Below are 22,448 nucleotides of genomic sequence, written 5' to 3'. Positions count from 1 at the left end.
TGTTTTACTCTGAGAGTTCCCCTTGCAGCGTACTGTGATTATTCATGTTTCATAAGCTTTTTCCCCCCTCATTTTGGAAACTTGATTAAAAATCTTTTAGTGCAATGTTAGATGATTATTTATCAGAATAAAAATCTTCAAAAGAAGGTATATTGACTTTTCTGACAGCTCAAAATAGCCAACAGCAGAGAAAACCCTGATGAATGAACAGTTGTGGTGGAGATGTCATGGTAAGATACTTATTTTAGAGCCCAGTCAATATCTCAGTTTAGTGACTATAAGCCTTGGCTATGTAAGTAGGATCACTGTCTGGAAATAATGTTAGGTCAAAATCTTAAGAATTGTGCATATATGGTAAAAAATGCTTTTGGTTAGATTTCTTGTAAATGGGGTTAGTTGTTTCCTAGCGCTGTCAGGCTAACAAGAGTGTTGGCCATTATATCTGTAGTCCACTTGTTATATTCTGTATTACCTTAAATTTAAAACTTGCTAAAGTCAAGCTATTTAAAGATTCTTGCCTGTAAGGTCAGATGAGTAGGAATTATTCTATCAGTAGTAACTTACATCTCAGTATTTCCTCAGGAAAAATGGATGTTGCCCAAGCTCCTCCCAGTTAAACTGAAGGATAAAACACTTTATGCTGTCTGAAAAAGGAAGTACAGGGTAGATTCTCAAAAATTAGTTCTACTGCAAAAATCCCATTTTACACATAATCCTTTTCTGTCCTTTTCCAGTCTCTCCAATGTGCTAGGGAACAGACTAGTTCTGTTGCAAGTACAACAACACTTTTCACTGATAGATTGCAAAGCCCTTTTATGGAAAAAAAGGAAAGTATTTGTAACCATTTCTCCTAAGTCAAAGCCTGGAGGAGTGGAGTGGCTTGCTGAAGGCTGCCTGGAATGGGTAAAACTGGCTAGAATACAAGTCCTGAGCCCTTTCCACTAAGTTGCGCTGCTCCTGTTTTCCTTTATGGGCTACTAGCTTTGTAAGCTCATGAAGAATGTGAATTTGTTTCTTTACATGAGTTTTTTGAGTTTGGTTGCAGAGATTTAGGGAAATAATTTGATCTTGCAACTAGCATGGCTCACTGGCAAGGACACAGGAAGATAGTAACTCCATTGAGTTGTGAAAGACAGAATATGCTTATAAAGAAGCCTTACTTTAGGTGTGTGTTCTAGCTATACTTTACCTGCAGCAAGCCATGGCTTTATGCCAAAAGTGCTTTTATGCTTGGAACTATGAATTCTTGTCCCATTTCCTATATAGGGTCCAAGAATTGTACAGTGAAACCCTCTTTTAACTGGCTCACTTTAATTCACTGTCACAAAATTACCAGGTATGATTCATTTGGAAAGGAGATTGCAGCTGTCAGTGGTTGTGTAGCCATGAGTGTGTTTGATTCCTTACTACTTGGGTCAAGAAGACCTACAGCATTAATTTATTGTATAAAAGGAAGCTGGAGCTCATCAAAATCAGCTTCTGTTGAAATTGCTGGGTGTGGGTATAAGACTAGACTCCAGCTAATACACTTTAAACCATCTGTGCTAATAGGAAAGGCAGTTGAAACACCAGTGGTGAACAAGGTAATGTGATTTGAAAACCTTTCTTTGTAATAGAACTGTTTGAGTGACTGCTGGGAACATAAATTGCAGTCCAGGCCTCTTTGGGCGTAGATGACATGGAACCTTTGCTTCCATGTCATCCATGACTGTGTAATACGGGGAGAGTCAGCAACTTTGCTTTTGTATTGTTACCCAGATAAAATTGTAGCTTAGTATTTTCAAAGTGGTTGCAGCTTTTAGGGGCCTGATTTCTGTTAATTTTCAGTGGAAATTGGACGCTAATTCCCTGAGGCCTCTTTCAAACTGTTCCTGTAATTTTTACATGTCTTACTAAGCCAAGGTTGAGAAGATTTGGGAATATATTTGTTTCTCTCTTTTTACTACTTTTGCACACCCATTTGTTGAGTGAAGGGATAGTAATATTATTACAGTTCCAGTTTTTGATCATAGAATTGAGTTATCAAAATGCTTTGAATCGTTATATGGTGGTAAACATGTCAAAGGACAGTTTGCGTGTTAAGATTTTTGCTTCATCTCGAATAACTTTACCAGGCCCTTCCTAGGCTAACTTGTGAGATGTTAATTGGTTAATGTTTAAAGTACGGATCTGTAGTGCAAAGTGACAGGGCAAAACAGTGTCTTAGCTGTTATACTTCATGTGTATTCAGACATTTGCTTTGTTAAGTGACAAAATGTTTACTTCAGCTCAGGTACAAGTATCCATTTGGGCATCAACACTGTGGTGTCCATGCATACCTTATGAAAACCTTCAGACACAATCAAGATAAGCAGGTATAATAGAAGTCTTAACTTGCTTTGTGGAGCCTTTCTTGTGTTAATATGGAGCAAAAAAAATTTTGCTAGCAGAGTATTGGGCTGAATTTTTTAAAGTTGTCTGAAGGTGAGGATATTTGGCATGGAAATTAAGAGTGTAAACGCGAAGGGCTGGTGTGCAGCTAACAAACCTGTGGATGTTCCAGTGTGAAAAATTACATTGTTCCTGTCCTTTAAAAACTAAAAAACTTGGTAGAAACAAGTTAACTTCAGGTAAAATAGTAATGTGGGCAAGGGGCTTCAACAAGACTAGCTTCAGATTTTCTCTGATTCATGCCAAAAGCATCTACAAGGTGCCATGCTTTGAGGAGGCTGTGACCTTGAATTAATCCACTCCGATAATGCTGCTTTCTCCTTTTGGGAAACTAGTCCTCTGTCTAGTCATCAGTCTTATGTTTCAGTCTGATTCCCATTGTGTTTCCCTCCACCGATTTGTCTAAAAATAATCTCTAAAATTATCATAACTTTACAGTATTTTTCTGTTATTAAGAGGAGTACAATGAACTAATTTTTCTGAATATGCTATCCGTTAGGCATGGTGAAACATTATTTTTACAGCATCAAGTCCTTTTCTATGCTCGGCTATAGCTGAACATCTTTGTAATATCACAATGCCTACTATTACAATAAAGTAAGACTTGTATTTTAGAACAGTAAAGCAAATCAGTTCAAACCATTGCTTGGAGTGTTACATGCTGGTAGAAAGGAAGAGCCAGTGCAGTGGGAGAATTGGACAGAGATACTTACCATTTCTAGCCAGTGACACCTCGATCTTCCTGTGTTTGGTTCTCCCAGGTGACAAACAAACCGAAGATTTAAACAATACTCAAGTTATTTTTCTTACAACTGGCTATGTATGTATTAATCCCATCATCAGAATCTCATTTCCTTTATTTGGTTTGCTGTTGATTATGTAGCACCTCAAATTAAACATACACACTAGATTGATGCTTACAGTTCTGTTTAAGGAAAATTGATGTAGTTGTCTTCACTGTTAATGATGTCTTTCATTACCATAGTGCTGTAGCATCTTATCACCCTAATTGTTTCTTGTCAGTAAGAGTGGTGGGGAGTCCTATAAAGACTACACAGAAAAGGTCTGTGGGAGTAAGAATGCAATTGCCAGCCATTTGTTTTGTCCTTTCACTGTCTGAATTTAACGAAGCTTCTGGACTTTTCCATGTACTGTGGGGAAATGACCTTGCAATACAGTTACCATTGAGAGGCTGAAAATATTGAAGATAGGTGTTTGCTCCCAAAGAGTGGTAAAGAGTCTTCTCTTCCACTCTACTTGACTTTATTTTGCAGTGCAAACAGTAGTGACTTGTGCCAAACTCCAGCCTAAGGCTAATCATCTTCCAATATATATAACATTAGATACTGTTTGACCTTATGGATAATTAGCAGCTTCTAGTAATGCGTGAAAGGTCTTGGCTTATTCAGCTTGAAGAGAAGGCTGACGGTTGACCTCATGGCAGTTTACAACTTCCTCAAGGGGTGCAGTGGAGAGGGAGGTACTCATCCTCTCTCTCTCTCGTGACCAGCAATAGGACACAAGGAAATGGAATGAAGCTGCATCAGGGGAAGTACAGACTGATCATTAGGAAAAGGTCTTTGCTGAGAGGGTGGTTGGTCACTGAAGCAGGCTCCCCAGGGAAGTGCTCAAAGCACCAAGCCGGTCAGAGTTCAAGGAGTGTCTGATGATGCTCTGAGTTGTATTTTTTTAGCTTTAGGTAATCCTGGAAGGAGTGGGCAGTTGGAAGATCCTTCCAACTTGAGATATTCTACGAATATTGTTCACAGCATCAGCTATAATATGATGAGAATTAAGCTGCGGATCTTGCTGTCACAGCATGTTGTGGAAAATATGGTAATGAGTAAATGACATTACTTTTGGAACAGTATAGTAGTCCTTGATTCTTATGCATTATCTTCATACCAAATTGTGAGTATTTCTGTTTTTATGTTACTTTGGAATGCATTTTAAGAATAATTAACTAGAAGAATGCAGAATAGGAAGCAACTTCCAGGACAGTTGCTCTGCAAACTAGAATCTAGAGTTTATAGCTGTTAAATAAGTCAGCATTTTTACATGACTATTTTCCCACATGGATTTTTTTTTTTCTTTTAAATAGGAATATAGCTTGCAGCACATGGGGTTTATCCTGTTGTTCCACTAAGTATTGGTATGAACTGGTTTGGAATATTTTGGCCAATTTTGAGCCCCACACTTAGAAATTGGATTTGAAAATTCAAAGAGTGGTGGAAATAAGTGGATTAGAACACTTTCCTTGATTAGGCTAATCAAGGAAAAATTAGCCTTACTGCAGCCCTTTATTCTAAGGAGAACAACAGTCTGTTAGCGTTGTCCACTGCGGGCAGGACAATGAAGAAATAGGATAGTGAAATACCAGAATAGGTTTCTTGGAAGAAAGTTACTGGGGACCTCAGGAAACAGACTAGATAACCCTGTCAGGAATAATTCAGGTAAGTAACCCTCTTTAGGAAGGAATGGACTGAGTGACTTTCTTTGCATGTCTAAATATTGCTAGTATAAAGGCTGACTTAAAAGTTGTTTTGCCAAAGAACTGTAACTCTGAGTAGACTTTTAACTAACCTTGGGCAGCCTCCTACCCAAACACAGACTTTTAACCTGTTTTCTCTCAGACTCTCTCTCCAAAAAATGTTCTTTTTCTTTTCCTAACATTAGCAAACCTTTCAGTTAGAGACTCATCTTCAAAGCATAATACAGTAGGATTTTACTTTTTTTAATCCTGGCAGTTTTTGATCATAAAATGCAATTAAGTAATTGAAAAATTAGGATTTTCCTATATGGCGTGAATTCCCTAGGATTTTTGTTTTTTGGTTTTGTTTTCTTTAAATTAGTATGGTCAACTTAATTTTAAAATGCTTAATAGGGTGAACTTCTGAAGGACTTGCTAACTACCTGGGATTGTTTTAAAAATACTTACTGAGCTTTCTTATATTTGAATAATTCCTTAGTGTTTTTCTTTGTCTTCCTTGTTAATTTTTGTGATTTTTTTTTTTTTTTTTTTTTTGGAGGGGGTAGGGGTGTTGTTTGTGGATTTTGTTTTGTTTTTGTTGGAGGTTGATGTTTTGTTGGGGTTTTTTTGTTTGTTGGGGTTTTTTTTGTTTTTGTTTTTTTTTTTTTATAATTTCAGCAAGAGCATTTTTCTAGAGAATAATAAATCTCAGTCAAAGCATAACCTGGTTATTATTGGCTAGGAAAGCAAGAAGTGGGCTTCCCTGTTTAGTTGTTTTAATGAGGGTATGATATCCTGGTCAGCTGAAGAATCTGGCTGTTCATCATGTCCTGGGCTGTGGCTGCATTTCATGTAGCTATGTGATATGTTGAATGAGAAAGCAGAGCCACCCAAGAGGTGATTTTTGTCTATGTCAAAAGGAATGCTGGTTTTGACACATGGAAGGCAGTGGAAAATACGTCTAAAAGGATACTCTCTGTTCAGTTCCAGTAAAAGTATAGACAGATCTCTTATACATGTGACATTGCATCCTCAGTCTTTCAGCAATGGATGGCTTGTGATGTATGTGTGTATGTGTATATAAATGTTAGTGTATACTTATTAGTATGTTATATACATACTTTGCAGTGTGTATATACAAGTATCACTTACATGTATAGTAATCTAGATGTGAAACTTCTGATTATATTAAAATTATTTTCCATCTTCCTGTGGACAAAAAGGTTGACAAAAGTGTGTGTTTCTAGATTGTGTAAAACAATGTACAGTGCAAGTGGAGTAATACATTAAATGCGAACAAAATAACTTGTCCTTAAATCGTTAAAAAAAATTACAGTTCAGTATTCAGTTACATAAATGTATAATATTAAACTTTTTTGTTTAGTTCAAGGAAGAGATCTCTAAGCGTTTCAAGTCCCACATCGATCAGCTTGTGTTGATATTTGCTGGAAAAATTTTGAAAGATCAAGATACTTTGACTCAGCATGGAATTCATGATGGACTCACTGTTCACCTGGTTATCAAAACACAAAACAGGTAACCTTACTGATGTGTGATCTTCTATTTACCTCTAAGAAGTAAGAACACAATGAATTCTTAACTGCTTTCTGTTGGGCAAGCCTAATTTCAGTCAGCTCCTTAGTCACAGTTGGTGCAGCGTAACAGTTTGAAAATTACAATGCTCTTTTATTTGGTTTATCTTGTATTTTAATTGGATTCATGTTTTTAAATGCAAGTCTCTTGCTTTTTGTTATAACACTTTTTTGTATTAGCACTGAGTGCTGGCTGTGTTGACTCTGTAGTTCTTGGATATTAGCTTTATATAATATGTAGCTTTGTTGTTGTGCAGCTTTTGTTTTCATGTATGAAAACTTCCATTGAATCCTTACTGTTTTGATAAAACAAGGAAAGAAAATTTGAGAAAACAGCTTCAGTGCAGCTAATTTATCTGGTTGAACAGAAAAGCTTGGATTTCAAGTTTTTTGTTTGGGTTTTTTTTGTTGGTTTTTTGTTTTGGTAAGGCAAATTTAAAATGATGGTGAGGAAGTTGTGGCAATTGAGCAATGTCATTTGTGCCTTACTTCTGTGTAGCGCCCAGAAGGAAAAGGCTCAACTAAAGAATCCTTTCAGCAGGTAGGGTAATATATCCCTCAACTGAATGTATTTTGACTAGTCAGTGACAGTTTCCTAGACTAAAAGTGCTCTTGCTCCTGTTCTGCTTAAGTCTTTCCTTCTTCTGGTCTCATCCAGTGGCAAAATATCAGGTGGTGAAGGAAGGATTATGGAACTCAGGAGAGAAAAGAAATATGCTTTCCCTTTTTCAGGCTGTACCAAATCATAAAGGCCTGCTAGTTAACATTAGTATTAAATTTAGGCACCTGTTGAAACTAGTAACGTTAGCACTAAATGTAAGCATCTGTTGAAACTGATGTCTTCAATTCCATGCTCACATCCTGGCAGGACTATATTGTCTGTCCTGGAGTCCCACTTTCTTTGAATATTTTTAGAAGAGTGTATTACCATTGTCTTCAGAGTCTTTTAATCATGTCTCAGACAAAGAAGTACACGCAAAAAACTACAGACCCTTTGCATCTATCTTTGCTGTCTTCAAATCAGGCAGTCATGTTTTTACCTACTAGCCTCCACAGAATCACAGAATGGTTTGGGTTGGAAGGGATCCCCCAAAGATTGTCTAGTTCCAACCCCCCTGCCACAAGGCAAGGACACAGTATCCTACCAATATGCTTAGTCCCTTCTCACAAAGTGCCTAGGGTCTTCCAGATCTGCCTGTTTATGCTGGAAATATCCATATTTTCCCTGAGATGCCACAAAACATTGATACAACAATTTCAGGCACAGTAAAACTGACAATGGATGTTGCCTAAAATGCATTTATGCAACCAACAACTGAAGAACTGCAGGACTGAATCAGAATTCAGCCGGAAAAGCAAAGGCGAACAGTGAGATGGATGTGCCTGGGTCTCCCATGTGGGCTGCCCCATCACCACCAGCTGTGTCAAGGGGTGCCAAGCTTTGTTGCTATAAAGAAAAAAATACACTCCTAAGACCTGTTAGAGAGACTTGTCAATGAAAATCACCACCTGTGGAGAAAGCGTAACATTGCCTTCAACCATCTCAATATTATTCTTACTAAAATACCCAAATCTTATGCTTGAATCAAAAGGCACAGCATTAGGTGTGGCTGGGCAAGTGCTGATTTTTGGCTGTGAATATCAAGGTTGATTGCTCCCAACTATTTTACACTTAGCCATTTACTTTTCTCTTGACTGTTGCTGCTATGTATGTCAAACAAAAGTTCTTTTCCAAAACTAGTTTTGAAGATGGTCTTGTACCTTCTAAACAATATTAAATGTGTAACTTTCAAATAGGAATCCTCATATATTCCAATGAATCCTTGTTTGAAGAATGGTAACTTAATCGCTGTGCTACATTTTCCAGAATGATACAGATTCAAGCATAATCTTGTAACCTGGCCTGCACTGTGTCAGAGTAGTAGTGAATGATTAGCAATGGGTAGTGAATATTTCTGAATACAAAGTTCCCAGACCACACCTGTATTCTGTTCAGAAGTAACAGGAGGAAACGTAATGGCAAAGTGTATATAAATGATGTGCACTTCATAGGATTTCACTCAAAAACCTGAGGCTGTTAGACTTGACACTCAAACCGTTATCTGCTGGGTATATACCCCCAATTTCTGTAGCAGCACTATGAACTGCAAGTTTTCAGTCTTGTTTACTTTTTTTGTCCCACTTTAAGAACCTTTCTTGTCTCTTTCATGAAAAGCTACAATTTCCTCAAAATAGTTTCTCAGTTGAAGAACCAAATAGGGTATTATGCTTATTTTACTTTATGGAGGAAAGATTTATGTGTTTTCTAGATTAAAGGAAACCACATCTCTAGCCGAAGATTAATGGTCAGTATGCAGTCTATAATCTTTCTCACTGAAATTACAGCTGCTTGGCTGATGGTAGTCATCTTGTACTTGAAGTTCACAGTTGCTGTTAATATTAGAGTATTAATGCTTGTTCTTCTCAGGAGCCCAGGGTTTCTCCCAGTGCTTTATGTCATGGCAGCTTATGTGAAAGGCAAGTATGCAGGTATTCCCTTTCCTGGATTGTTAGCATCTGTCTGGAAGGTTTCCTCTAGAATGGGTTTTGACTCAATGGAATCTGTGTGTGTTTTGATAGACCTGAAAGTAAGCAAGAAAGGAATACAAATAAAAATATGCAGAACTGAATTCATAGGAATCGCTATGCACTTAAGTTTTAGAAGAACTGTAAAATCTTGTGGACTTACTAAAATTTCTCCTACTTTACACCCAGAACATCAATAAGAACTTGAATCCTATACCTCATGACTTGCATGTCTGTTAACAAGAATGCTGGTCAAATCACCAGGGTATATGAGCGCATGGGCTACTTCTAAGCTACTACTGATGATTTGTTGAATGAACTTGTGAAGTGTGCGAAGTATTTCATTGTTCCTTTCGTTTCTGTCTATGGTTTTGTACAGCCTGGAGTCAGAGAACACCATTTTATTCTTTTTTCATTCTCCCCTGGTATTTGCTTTAGTGAAACAAGCACAGAATTTTACTATAGCAGAAAGGTACTCTGAGGTATAAAATATAGTGTGCTGTCAAATCGTCACATCTGTGTGAGGTCTGAATTCATAGTTTCTACATGTTATTTTATGCTGTAGTTCTCCAAATACAGGTGTTTGAGGTTGATTGTTGGACTAGATTGGAGAACTGATTTGGGTTTCAAGCCAGCCTTTTCTCTTGTGTAAAACTAACCTGGCCTCTCTTCAAAAGCTCAGTTACTTGAACTCTTATTACATGGCAGCACCTGTGTTTATGCATATGCTGTAGAAAGGTTTGGTAAATATATGACTTGGGCAGACTGTAGTGACTTTACTGAATTATGCTGGCTTTAACTTTCTGTACCTACATTTTTAACTTGTTGAAGTCTTCAAGGTTATTGAGATTCTGGTATTTGTCTTCTAATAAAATGTTAACTGAATTTCACATTCAGTGAGGCATCCTGTTAAAGATGTGGCATGAAATAACCCCAGCCTTAAGTCTTGTTAGGCTCTACTTCTTTAAGGCCCAGCCATGTTATCAATAGTACTTGAGTATAGTAGATTAAAACGAAGATCTTTAAAGCAAGGCAAGGACAGAGGAAACTCCATTTGGTGAGCATCTCGGGGATAGGGTGAGAAGGTTGTAATGGCTGCAGTGATGCCCATCCATTTTCTTAATGTTTCAAACTACTGTTCTGAAAAACTGATGACATTACGTATGTCTGAGAGATTTGTTGTGGGAAGCCATCTAGAGATAAGTGTGATTTCTTTTTTCCTTGAGAAGAATCAAAATGTAAATTAAGATTCTCAAGTATGATACTATTCCTGTATTTAATGGCATTATTTAAATTAACTTGTTAAACTTGCAACTTTTAAACTTGCATTTTTAGATCACAAGACCACCCAGCTCAACAAGCAAACTCCACTGGGAGTACTGCTACCACATCAACATCAAGCAGTAGTACCTCAACACCAGCTTCAACAAATAGTAACCCTTTTGGCTTGGGTAAGAATATTTGTTAGGTATCATGGTGGGTATGTCCTCTTGGATTCAGGTAATTGTCCTTGAAGTTTTATTCTAATGTAGACAAACTTAAAAAAAAAAAAAAACCAAACACAATACCCAAAAAACTGATTATAGATGTCTGCGGTACTGATTGTACAAGGTTTCTGATCAGTAAGTTATCAGAGCGAAGTTGTTTCTTTAATTTTCTGTAGAAGCATAGAATGGTTTGGGTTGGATGGGACCTTCAAATGTCATCTAATCCAACTCCCCTGCAGTGAGCAGGGACAACTAGATCAGGTTGCTTAGAGCACAGTCCAGCCTGACCATGAATGTTTCCAGGGATGGGGCATCTATCATCTCTCTGGGCGACCTGTTGCAGTGTTTCACCATGAACATCAGACTTGTGCCATTTCATCTTCAGCAGTAAGGTGCCACTCATGTTATGTTCTGGCACTATGGGTAATGAAACTCCTTCCAGTGTCCTTGAACTCCTTAAGAGGGCATCTAAGTTGCTGTGAGGAGAGTATTGATGAAACTGGACCTGTAACATGAAGCCAAGATGTGGTAGAGAAGTAACAAAATTGGTGCTAATCTTACAGTTCATTATTTCTCGGGTTCCAAGTCTGACAGCATTGTCAGTCCTCTCTTTCATCAATAAAGAGGCTGCAGTCTTACTGACTTAAATAGTACCTATTTCCATAATCACAGTTGGGGTTTTGGTTTGTTCTTGTTCGTATCTTTTGCTTTCAGTGGGTGAGGGAGAGAGAGAATTGGAAAAGCTAACTATAGTAAGCAGTTGCATTCTTAGGTGTAAACAGTTCTTCACACTGACTAGTACCTTCTGAAATTTTTGTTTGGACTTGACAAAGGGGGGGAATTCAAAGCATAATTAGTTCTTGGTGCATTAATAAGTAAAGGAGCTCTACTTGTAATTAAACTAGGGAATGAGTCATATTGGGAGATTTCTCTTGGTTATAGTCTAACCAAGAGGTGACAGATAAGTGATTATTATAAATGCGTTGTAAAGTGTTACTGGGGAGAGGTGGAGGGCAGGGGGGACGACGGGCTGACGACACCTAAGGTCGCCGAACTTAAACATCCCTAGCATCTTAGCTGTGGAAAATGAGAAGAAAAGCTGTTAGAATTGTAAGAAGTTGTATTTCAGATGCAGTTTGGATTTTTTTTTAATGTATCTTGTTATTTATAGAAGCAAGGACTTGGTGGATAACACCTAAACAACCCTGCAGAGATGGACTTTCGATTCATTTTCATTATTTTGAAGTTTATTATCAAGTATTGTGTATGTAGAAAGAACGTGGATGTGATTCGAAGTATGCTAGAAGCTGAAAGTTCAATTGTATTTCTTTTCATCCTCTTAAAGGTGGCCTTGGAGGTTTGGCAGGTCTGAGTAGCCTGGGTTTAAATACATCAAACTTTTCAGAGTTGCAAAGTCAGATGCAACGGCAACTTATGTCCAACCCAGAAATGATGGTTCAGATAATGGAGAATCCTTTTGTTCAGAGCATGCTTTCAAATCCTGACCTGATGAGGCAGTTAATTATGGCTAACCCTCAAATGCAGCAACTGATACAGAGAAATCCAGAAATCAGTCACATGCTGAATAATCCAGATATAATGAGACAGGTATGTAGAAGGATCTCTGTAAGTTCATGACCTTTGATTTTTACTGTAACTGAACAACAGAGCTGGAATTGGACATGCTTAGTTGAATGCTTAAACATTGTTTAAGTACTTAGGCTTGTTAGAAAATCCATAAAAGGTTGCTGTAGGCAACTGATGTTTGTATTTTGAGTTGCTAATGTCTGAAATAAAGTGATAATTCAGAAAATCTGAAATGTTGTTTTGAAAGGCATAGAAGTCTGTATAATCATGTCTTCTGAGGTTAGAGTTGAATGTCTGTATGTGCACTTGAAACCTTCTGTTGTCTAGCCAAAAATGAGTTTACCCGAAGTAGAAATTCTCCAAAATACTACATGTTTTCATGTTGTCTAATTGTGGATATTTGGGTGCTTTTAAAGTTAGAAGATATGTATGTGTGGCAGATTACAAGGTATGCTGTATAGCAGAAGGTAGCAAAAACCAGATGCTTTTGAAAATGTAGGTATTTATTTTAAAGTTCGTGTTATAGGGTGTCTACTGTAACGATGTTAGAAATGGTAGGAGTATGTTGTGTTAAAAAGATGAGGTGAGGAAAGAAAGTTTCATTCAAGGTTTTTCTTCTGTTTAATCAAGTGCTTCCTGACCCAGCCAGCATAGTGACAGTATGCTGACTAAATACCAAATTCAGTTGGCTCCCACTAAGCTGACATCTTAATTTGGCTTTAATCATAATTTCAAATCGTTTTAGACAGGGGTAACTGAGATATTGCTAAATGCTGGCATTTTCACTTTAAAATGGATTTCGTATTAATACAGAATAAATGTTATACTTCTGTAGACACTAGAACTCGCTAGAAACCCTGCAATGATGCAGGAGATGATGCGAAACCAAGACCGAGCCTTGAGCAACCTTGAAAGTATACCAGGTGGATACAATGCCTTGCGACGTATGTACACAGATATTCAGGAGCCCATGTTGAATGCAGCACAGGAACAGGTGAGAAAAGATTACACTGAAATTTACTGAAAGTAAGTATATTTCTTTAAAAGAAGAGCATGTAAGTAATGTAGACTTCCAAATGTGTACTTGACAAAACATTCATTGAAGCTTGAAGTCACTGTGTGGCTTCTTATTCTTGAGAGGAAAGATCTAAAAAAATCTGTGCTCTTCTAAGCTCAGATAAATACACATACTGCTTTGTGTGTTTGAGGAGCTATTTTAAGGTTAATGAATTTCCATATTACTCAGATTTTAACACCTTAAAATTTTTTCCTTAAAATTGAGGTCCAGGAGAATATGTGTGTGTTGGTTCTTTTTTTTTTTTTTTTTTTTTTTTTTTTTTAAGGGTGTGTTTAATAACTTGGAACCTAGGATGGGAATAAAAAAGGCTTTGAAGCTGAAAACCAGTATGCAAGATGTAACCTTACTGTGATAAAAATACCAGTGTAGTAGCAACACTGCTTTCAAAAATAAATGTGATTTTAATTTTCTTCAAGGTGCTAGTATCTCTCAGTGTTGGGGCTCTTTTCAAAATATTTGCAATCAATTACTGTAGAACAGTGAGTATAACTGGTCAAGATCTAGCAACAGTGATCTTTATGTGCAATTTTGAAAAGGTAACTTGCCATTTATAGCAGATATAAAAATGTTTGGCTTTAATAGGTGATGCATGTTTGCTTTCCTTCCTCTGTAGTTTGGAGGTAACCCCTTCGCTTCTTTAGTAAGCAATGCACCAGCAGGAGGTGACAGTCAGCCATCTCGTACAGAAAATAGAGATCCTCTACCAAATCCTTGGGCTCCTCAGTCCAGCTCTCAGACTTCTACAAGCACCAGCACCACTGGTGAGAGTGGGGGCAGTAGTAGTGCTGGAAATAGCACCTCTGGCAGTACGGGACAGAGTTCAACTGTACCAAATCTGGGACTAGGAGGTGTGTTTATTATTGCAATTGTATGTATTTGCATAGATGAGAGTTTGCTAAAATGATTCTCTCATTAGAAAGAGGTTTTGATTGAGAGTTTTTATTGCTGTTTACTTTTGTAGAACATTTGACTAGTATCAAAGTCCTCTGTAGAAAAACAAACGTGAAAAGTAAGCTAAGTTATAACAGTGCATGTGTTTTGCCTTAAAATAACAAAGGTAGGGAATCTGTAGATGGATGTTAGTATTTTTCTTGTTTGGAGGCAACTGTAAAAACAGCTAATAATGTGGATACTTGGTATGACTGCTTGTTTGATATAGCCTCTGCCTTAACTTCTAGGGCAGATGTGTCTGTGTAGGCAGAACCACACTGAGGTTCATTACAGGGACTAAAACTCTTAGAAACAAAGTCTGATTTGTCTGTAGGGTGTTTACTGAAGTGATCTTTGACTTTTTTTTTTTAAGCCGGTATGTTCAACACACCAGGAATGCAGAGCTTGTTACAGCAGATAACGGAAAACCCACAACTTATGCAGAATATGTTGTCTGCACCCTATATGAGAAGCATGATGCAGTCATTAAGCCAGAATCCTGATCTTGCAGTACAGGTAAATGCATTTGGTGTAGTAATGTATTGTGTGTATTGAAATAAAAAAAAAAAGGGGGGGGAGTGGAGGGGAGTTGAATCTATCATACAGTAAATACTCACTTATGCTAGCATCTCAACAATTGTTTCTAGTGAATAACCCAGTTTTTAATGTTGATTCCTAATTCACTGAAGTTATTACCTGCTTATATTTAACAATTTGTTGCAGTGAGCTTGTCAACTTGTAGCTGGACACATGCCAGACATGCTTCTAAAATAGCTTCTAAGTTTGTGTATGTTTTGTACAGCCCTAAACTTGTGACCCAGCATAAGAACCAGTTAGACAAAACAAATGCTTTGGTTGTAGATTAAGGCAGATCTACCAGTAAATATACACCCCCACTAGCGGGGGAGAAGTGAAGTGAGGGTAGTTGGTGCCACATCTAGGTTTCATTCTGGTTTTAACTTCTCTTTTGTGACCTGTGCTTACTGTAAAAGTGTGGATGTTTTATGAATGGTATCACAGATGCGCTTTCAAATCTTACTTAAAGCTGCAATATCCAAAGTAAAATCCTGAACTGAGGTTAGAAAAATGTTAGCTCTTCTGGGTTACCCACTTGGAAAATATCCTTGATTTCAGGTGATATTTACAGGGAAACTATTACTTAAATCTGTAGAGGAAGCTGAGCAGAAAAGTATTTTCTTGGAATACAAGTGAGGTTGTCTTGGCAAATGTCTGGCAATTCACTCAAATTTAAAACCCAATCAACCAAAACAACAACAACAAAACAAACAAGTGACCCCACCAAAAAAACCACAAACAATCAACTAGCTGAACAAAAAACACAATAAAAAAAACCCCTCACAACACTGCAATATCTTCTGGCTAGTGTTTCGTAACAAGTTTTAGGCAAAGGAGAATTAGGTGATGATTATTCCATGAGGTTATTTTCATAGACTATTACCATGTAAGTAGTTGTCTTAATGCCCCTGCAATGGTTTTTGCTGTTTGATCTTTGAAGTTAAATATTTTATTTTGAGAAAACTTCCATATTTTGTTTTGTCCCATAGATGATGTTGAATAATCCTTTGTTTGCTGGAAATCCTCAACTCCAGGAACAAATGAGACAACAACTTCCGACTTTCCTTCAGCAAGTAAGATGAGATACTAGCTGTTAATAATTATCTGCAAGTCAGTAAGCAGTATTTTCAATAAATTGGTGTCTGTCTTTGATTTGGCTAAAAGTTAGATTCTGTAATGTATTAGCTTTAGACATGAGGTTAGATTGTCCCTTGATAATAAATTCTTTCTTAATGTTTCCATCCGTTTCAAAAGCTATACCTGATTTCTAGTGGATATTTTTGTCTGTTGCTAGCACAAACACCTTAAATTTGCTTTTGCTTCTTTGCTTAGAAGTAACCGTTCTTACTGCACACCAGCCAGAGAACATGACTTGTTTTGCAAATTAAATAGATTAGTACTTTTCCCACTATTAGAATAAGATTTTTCTGTGCTTTTCTCATACCTCTTCAAACCTGCCTTAAATATTTGTGAAAGGGATCTTACAGCATACCTTGGAAGACCCAAGTCATTAGCTAATTCAGAAGTAGATTCTGAAGTTTTTTGCCTGTGAAGACTGCCCTATCACTGTCTTCCCTTCTTAACAGCATCATGCTTGCAGCCCAGGTATCTGCCACAGTGTGTAGCACTTAATCCAGTGCATGAGTTTCATCATTAGGCAGCCCTTGCAAATAGGGGTTAAGGTGTGATGCCAAGATCTGATTACATAACAGCACTTCTGTGAGTAGAATAATTAATGCATACATGAATTACAGTAGCAAGTTCAGAAGTTCAGTTGTTCAGAAGGAAGCGTTTAAATTATTTCAACCGTGTGAATGGCTGGAGTGTTTTGTAATGCCAGTGCTTTGTGATGATTCAGTAGTATCTGAGAAGCTAGTATGACATGTATGTTTTGAAATCTCTGAATAAATGGTAGTTAATGAAGACAGAGTAGGAATCATGTCTGTTTCCTGTGGGTATCTTCTTTCAATATTACCTTGGGGTTTGTCTGCACCAGACAGTTCTCTGCCGTATTCACTGTGTTAGCTCAGATGATCAGCAGCATTAGCAAGTGAAGTAAAGTAGTATCTGGGTATTCTCAGAATGTTGACAATATTACAGCTCATACTTCCCTGCTTATCTACTGGCACTTGTATTATGGGGTTGGGTGACAGAAACCATGGAATGTTCCTCTGCATAATGGAAGGCATCTTTTTCAATAAAGGGCAATTGCCCACTAGAACTAGGAAAGCGTTGCTGCTACCTAACAGCTAAAATTAATAATGTTAATGGAAACAAGACTGAAACAAGACTGAGGACACCTAAGTGCTCTGAAAATTGTTGGGCCACTATTTCAGTAAAACAGCTCCAAATATCAGACAGCAAGTTGTGATTCAAATATTTTCTTAAAATAGTTGCAGCAGCTTTCTTTGGAGAACCCAAAATGTTTTCCTCTTTAAAATTTGAGTACACTTTGCCAGCTATGTATTTAGTTATTATCTGACTTCTAGCTATCAGGAAGATAAATATTAACTGCCTTGAACATCTGAATATAAATATTTCTCTCCTTTTATTAGATGCAGAATCCTGACACTTTATCAGCTATGTCAAACCCAAGAGCAATGCAGGCTTTGCTACAGATTCAGCAGGGCTTGCAGACACTTGCAACAGAAGCACCAGGGCTTATACCAGGGTAAGAATTGGTCTTCCAAACTTAGACAAGAACTTCTTTTTTATTAAAGACTACTTCTCCTACCTCTAGTTTAACTAAACTTGCTTTAGAATCTGGACAATCTTTACCAGCCATCCACTTCTAAACAGTGATGACTCTGGTCCTTGTCTCAGTACTTTAAATTGTCATCCTCTCTTTGGCAGGATTTTTACTCGGTGATTAAATAAGAAGAGACAAACTAGTAGTTTTATTTATAATTCAAGTGATGTATTTCTTTTTTTGTCATTTATGCAGATTTAATCCTGGTTTAGGTGGACTGGGAAGCACTGGAGCTCCTGCAGGGTCCACTGTACCTAGTTCTGTTCCCAGTGAAAGCACAAGTCCAGCATCAGGAACTGCTGCACCTGGTCACCAGCAATTTGTCCAGCAAATGTTGCAGGCACTTGCTGGTGCAAATGCTCAGGTACAGTATGTCACTAATCCAGGTATTTTTTTTTCTAATTCTTATGTTATTATTGCAAACAACCAGAAAGGATAGTTGAGGGGAGGGCTCCATGGCTACATCTGATCAAAGGAGAGCAGAGGAGGCTGAAAAGTTGCAGCTGTGCAAGTAAATGCTGGGGAAAAAATGAAAAACATGTCCTCTGAACAGTTGGTTTTTATACACTGCTCTTCATACCCTTGAATTTCTGAAATACTTGGAAAGATGGAGGCAGATTGAAGGGATTAAGGTTCACTGGCAAGAGAAGTGTGGGCTCAGGCAGGAGAAAAGCTTGGGCATATTGAACACAATTACCTCTATGCTCTTTGGCTTTACTGCTGGGTGTTACTCTATAGCTGTAACCATGCCTCTGTCCCACACTTTGGAGTAGCCACACCCTGGTTATTTAGAGCCTGAATTTGTTGTATCACTGACATCTTGCATGTCCAGGCTGCAGTGCATTTTGTTAACATACTGTGTGGGATTAAGCACCTCCAGAGAGCTCCAGAATGCCAGTAGTTACAGGGAGGTGAGCAAGACTGGCTTTACAGGAGACTTTATGTTAACTCTCTCAAGAGTGCTGTGTGAAACAGCATTCTTAGTGTAGTACATACCCAGTGTAATGGCAGGCTGCTTTTTTTTTTTCTGGTGCCTCAGGATGGGTGAGTTCTGCTTGCTGGTCTGCAGACTTTTTTTCTTGTGTTACCAAATCACAAGTAAGTGTTGGCGAGTGTGAGTGTAGGAAACTGTGTTCTTATGCACTTTCATTTATGCTGTCAAATCTTATACTGTTGAGTCAATGTTCTATTTAGTTTTGCTTAGGTGAAGTGGGTGGGGGGCAGTTCTTAAGTTTCAGGTTACGTCTTTACCATGTATTGATTTGGAATCATATGTATATTTAAAATACCAGTAGTATTTTGATGTATAAAACTATTGAATTAGAACAAAAGGAAAATCAGCGGTAGCTGCGTAAGTTTTGTGTTTGTATCTAAATCAATGCATTAATTTTAAAAAGTGACTTCTCAGTATTACTTCAGCATATTATTTTCCAACAGTGTTCTGATTTAGAAAGGTCTCTGAACTAAAGATCAGACTACTGAAATCGTGCAGAATTTTGCCATGAGTTTCTGTGAGCAGGATCATCCCATAAAGCACAGCTGTCAGTTTGCCTTAGACTGAAGCTTCCTAACAATTAGAATTTTGGTAATTTTAATCAACAAATACTTGGAGCATTAAAAAAGAGGTGATTTTTCATGTCATTGGAAAGAAAAAGCCTGTGATGTTCACCATTGCTGACGGTGACATCATCATAATCTTTTCTCTTCCACACTGTGAGGTTGAACTTTGTTTCATTTTTTAAAAATACCTGTGTTTATATCTTTAAGAAAACTATTAATGGGACATAAATTTACCCAATTTGATTTTAATCTTTCTTTATCAAACAAGCAGCTTTTCCTGCAGTTCAGGGGTGTCATGTTAAGTGTAGGTACTCTCAAAATTTAAGACTAGTTGAAAAACTATTCAATCGTGAATTGAATTTATGTTATAGTTTTGGGATCTTGAAAAAGCTGTAGTCAGAAATTAGCTAAGACAGTGGTGCAGAACCAGCTATGTTTAAATGCTGTACTTTCCTAAATGTGTTACCTTCATATCTTGAAATTTTGTTCATAGCAGTTACAAAATCCAGAAGTTCGATTTCAGCAACAACTGGAGCAGCTGAGTGCAATGGGCTTTCTGAACCGCGAAGCAAACTTACAAGCACTAATAGCAACAGGAGGAGACATCAATGCAGCCATTGAAAGGCTGCTGGGCTCCCAGCCTTCATAGCAGTGTTTCTTTAACTTGAAAAAATGTAATTTATTTTTGATAACAGCTCTTAAATCTTTAAAATATTTGCTTTATTTCATTCTGACTCTTGGGATTGTCTTGTACTAAAATCAGTCTGATGCATTTTAAGATGGAGTGCAGTAGTTTTCTTCAAACAGTGGGAATCAATGCATTTTCACTCTTGCATGCATTACACTTCTTTATTCTGCATTATTTGTGATTTTTTTTTGAAACAATATCTGCTTTCATAGTTGGGTGAATGCGTTTTGTCTGACCTACAACTGTCCAATTTATTTACTACTTAAACATTAGCTTTCAGTAGTAATTTATGTAGAATACAAATTATAAAGGAAACAAATTAATTGAAGCTGCAGTTTGTGGGTACCGATACTGCTTATTGTGATCTTGGCATGTATTTTTTTGCTAGCAAAATGCTGAAAGATTTGTACCACTTGAATAATCTACCATCTTTTTTGCTTTAATTTGTATGAACACAATATATACAGCAGAGACAGCTGTTTTCTAGAGATTTACGCATTGCCATAGAATGAGATTATAAGTAATGCATAAATCCAGGGGATATTTTAAGACTTCATTTTGGTGTAGAATCTTCAGGTAACCATCTCAGCAAAAATGCTTGAGCAAGTTCAGTTACTATATACTAGAGTTACTGTTCTGGTTCTTTCTTTACATCTAACTGTACAGAAACTTGCATTGTAACTTTGTCTTAATATTCGCAAACATTAACTGTGAACTACCTTTATCATTGTGCAAATTAAAGGGTCACTGCCCTGTGCTCTGGAATGCTTTTAAGGCATTTTGGCTTGTTCCATTATGATTCTAACACATCCTGGTTTGTAATTGGAAACATTACTTTCATTCACGGTCATGAGATATTCTAATCACTTCTAACCACCATGTAAAAAAAAAAAACCACAAAAAAACCCCACAAAAACCCAAACATATATCTTTTGGGGTTTATTGGTAGTTACTTCTCTTGTGCCCAGGTAATAAAGGAATTAAAATGTTTAAGCATCTTGTGTGTTTGTTGTTGGTGATTACTTAGAATTCAAGGTGACTGGCCATCCTCTGAATTGGCATTTGAATGTAAGCTCTGGGACTACTCTGGGAGAATTCACCAGCACTGGGCTAAGATTAGTAAACAACTCAGTGTGAGGTGGAGAGAAGTGCTGGGAAACCCCAGCCACCAACTAGTACCACGCAGCCACTTGGTCACTGCCCCCCCCAGCTCACCAGTGAGATGGGGAGGAGAACAGGAAAAAGGTAAAAAACCCCACAGGTTGAGATAAGAACAGTTTAATAATTGAAGTGAAAGTAGAATACAATAATTATGGGGAAAAAAGGGGGGGGGGGAAGGAATAAACATTTTTCGGTGGGGAGGGGACTCAAAAAAACCCAAACAAAACCAAAAAACAGCAAACCAAACAAACAGAAACCTGCCAAAACCTTAAAACCTCCAACAAACAAACAAAAAAAACCCACTATGAAACAACCACAAACAAAAAAAGCCCCCAAAGCAGCAGTGAGGCACAACACAGTGTTAAGTAAATGGAAATAAATTAAAATAGAATCTATTGGTATGATGAATTTAATACAGCCAAACCCTTTTAAAATAACTACACTTTGGGTACAAAATTCTTACTACTTCTATTACGTAGCCAGTGATCAGACCCATCATCATACTGTCACAGTGACTTCTATTGGGAGCGTATTTTTCATAGCACTGACTACGAGGCTGTGATGGGGAAGTGATAGATAGCAAGTGGTTTCTGTAATCACTATCTTTTTATAGTTTTCATCATGACTGAAGATCTTAAAGTAATTTGACTTGACTATAGTGTTTTATAGTATAGTTGACTTTACAGAGTGCCTTGCTTTAAAGAAACTTAAAAACCCTTCCTCATTCAAAAGGCAAGTCCTTTTGAGAATACAATCCATAACATGCAAAAAGGCTGCTGTCAGATGAAAGGGTGAGGTGAGGAAGGTAGTAATTTTTACCAAGCTTTACCAGGACACTGAAAAAATCTAGCATGAACACTTCCTTGAGACAACAGTCAGTTCAGCTGTGTATTTTAGTTGCACATTACAGACCAAGAGATGCTGTATTTGAAGTCAGATTTGCAATTCAATGAGGTGAAATTTGACCTAAATTGTACAATGACCTTAAAGTAAGTTTCCTTCTTGAAGTCAGTTGGTATTTATCAGTAACTATTATCAATTAGCAACAACAGCTACTAACTTTCTTGTCAGTAGTGGTATCTTTTGCATAGGAGGAATTTTAATTCTGTCAGAAAACACAGGTCTATAAGTAGGGTAGACTTTTTATTATGTCTTTAACAATGAAAGAAAGATCACACTTGTTGGTTTAGTAGCATATTACAATATGCTGTTACAATCCTCCCCCTTGTGACTTTTCCTGTCCCTCTTTAAAATACTCTCTTCAGAAGTACTATCTACCTCTCTTTTGAGAAGCAATCTTACAGTTAACTCTGAGCGCTTCAGTAACTTGTATTTGAAATCTGCTGCTTGTGTTTTGGACCAGAAGAAGGGCATGTGTGCCTGAAGCTTGTTTCTTTATTTTCCTACTTGTTTCTCTTCCCTTACGTTGGATGAAATTGTTTGATAGGATTTGTCTGCTCACTGCCTTATGTCATCATCAAACTACTGCTAGAGAAAGTAACTGGTGCATAAAGTAAGAAAGCTGAAAGTCATGGTAGCGTGGACTGACAGGTTGTCCTGGGTTCAGCTACAGCA

General features: G+C 37.4%; 1 protein-coding gene across 1 annotated transcript; it reads left to right on the top strand.

The window, feature by feature from the left end:
• Positions 1-4,129: 4,129 nt before the first annotated feature.
• LOC104400376 (ubiquilin-1-like) lies at positions 4,130-20,075 on the top strand (the record flags this gene model as incomplete). The annotated part of the gene is made up of 11 exons (XM_010017196.1): positions 4,130-4,266; positions 6,285-6,436; positions 10,393-10,508; positions 11,890-12,152; positions 12,967-13,125; positions 13,823-14,057; positions 14,513-14,655; positions 15,705-15,788; positions 17,271-17,386; positions 17,660-17,828; positions 19,518-20,075. Coding segments are annotated over 11 exons (1,730 nt in total), but the record flags the coding sequence as incomplete, so codon positions are not given.
• Positions 20,076-22,448: the final 2,373 nt, after the last annotated feature.

Source organism: Nestor notabilis, unplaced genomic scaffold (genome assembly GCF_000696875.1).
Source record: "Nestor notabilis isolate BGI_N333 unplaced genomic scaffold, ASM69687v1 scaffold7806, whole genome shotgun sequence".
Lineage (NCBI taxonomy): Eukaryota > Metazoa > Chordata > Aves > Psittaciformes > Psittacidae > Nestor > Nestor notabilis.
Note: the sequence above shows the minus strand (reverse complement) of the source record. Positions and strands in the feature narration are given on the sequence as shown.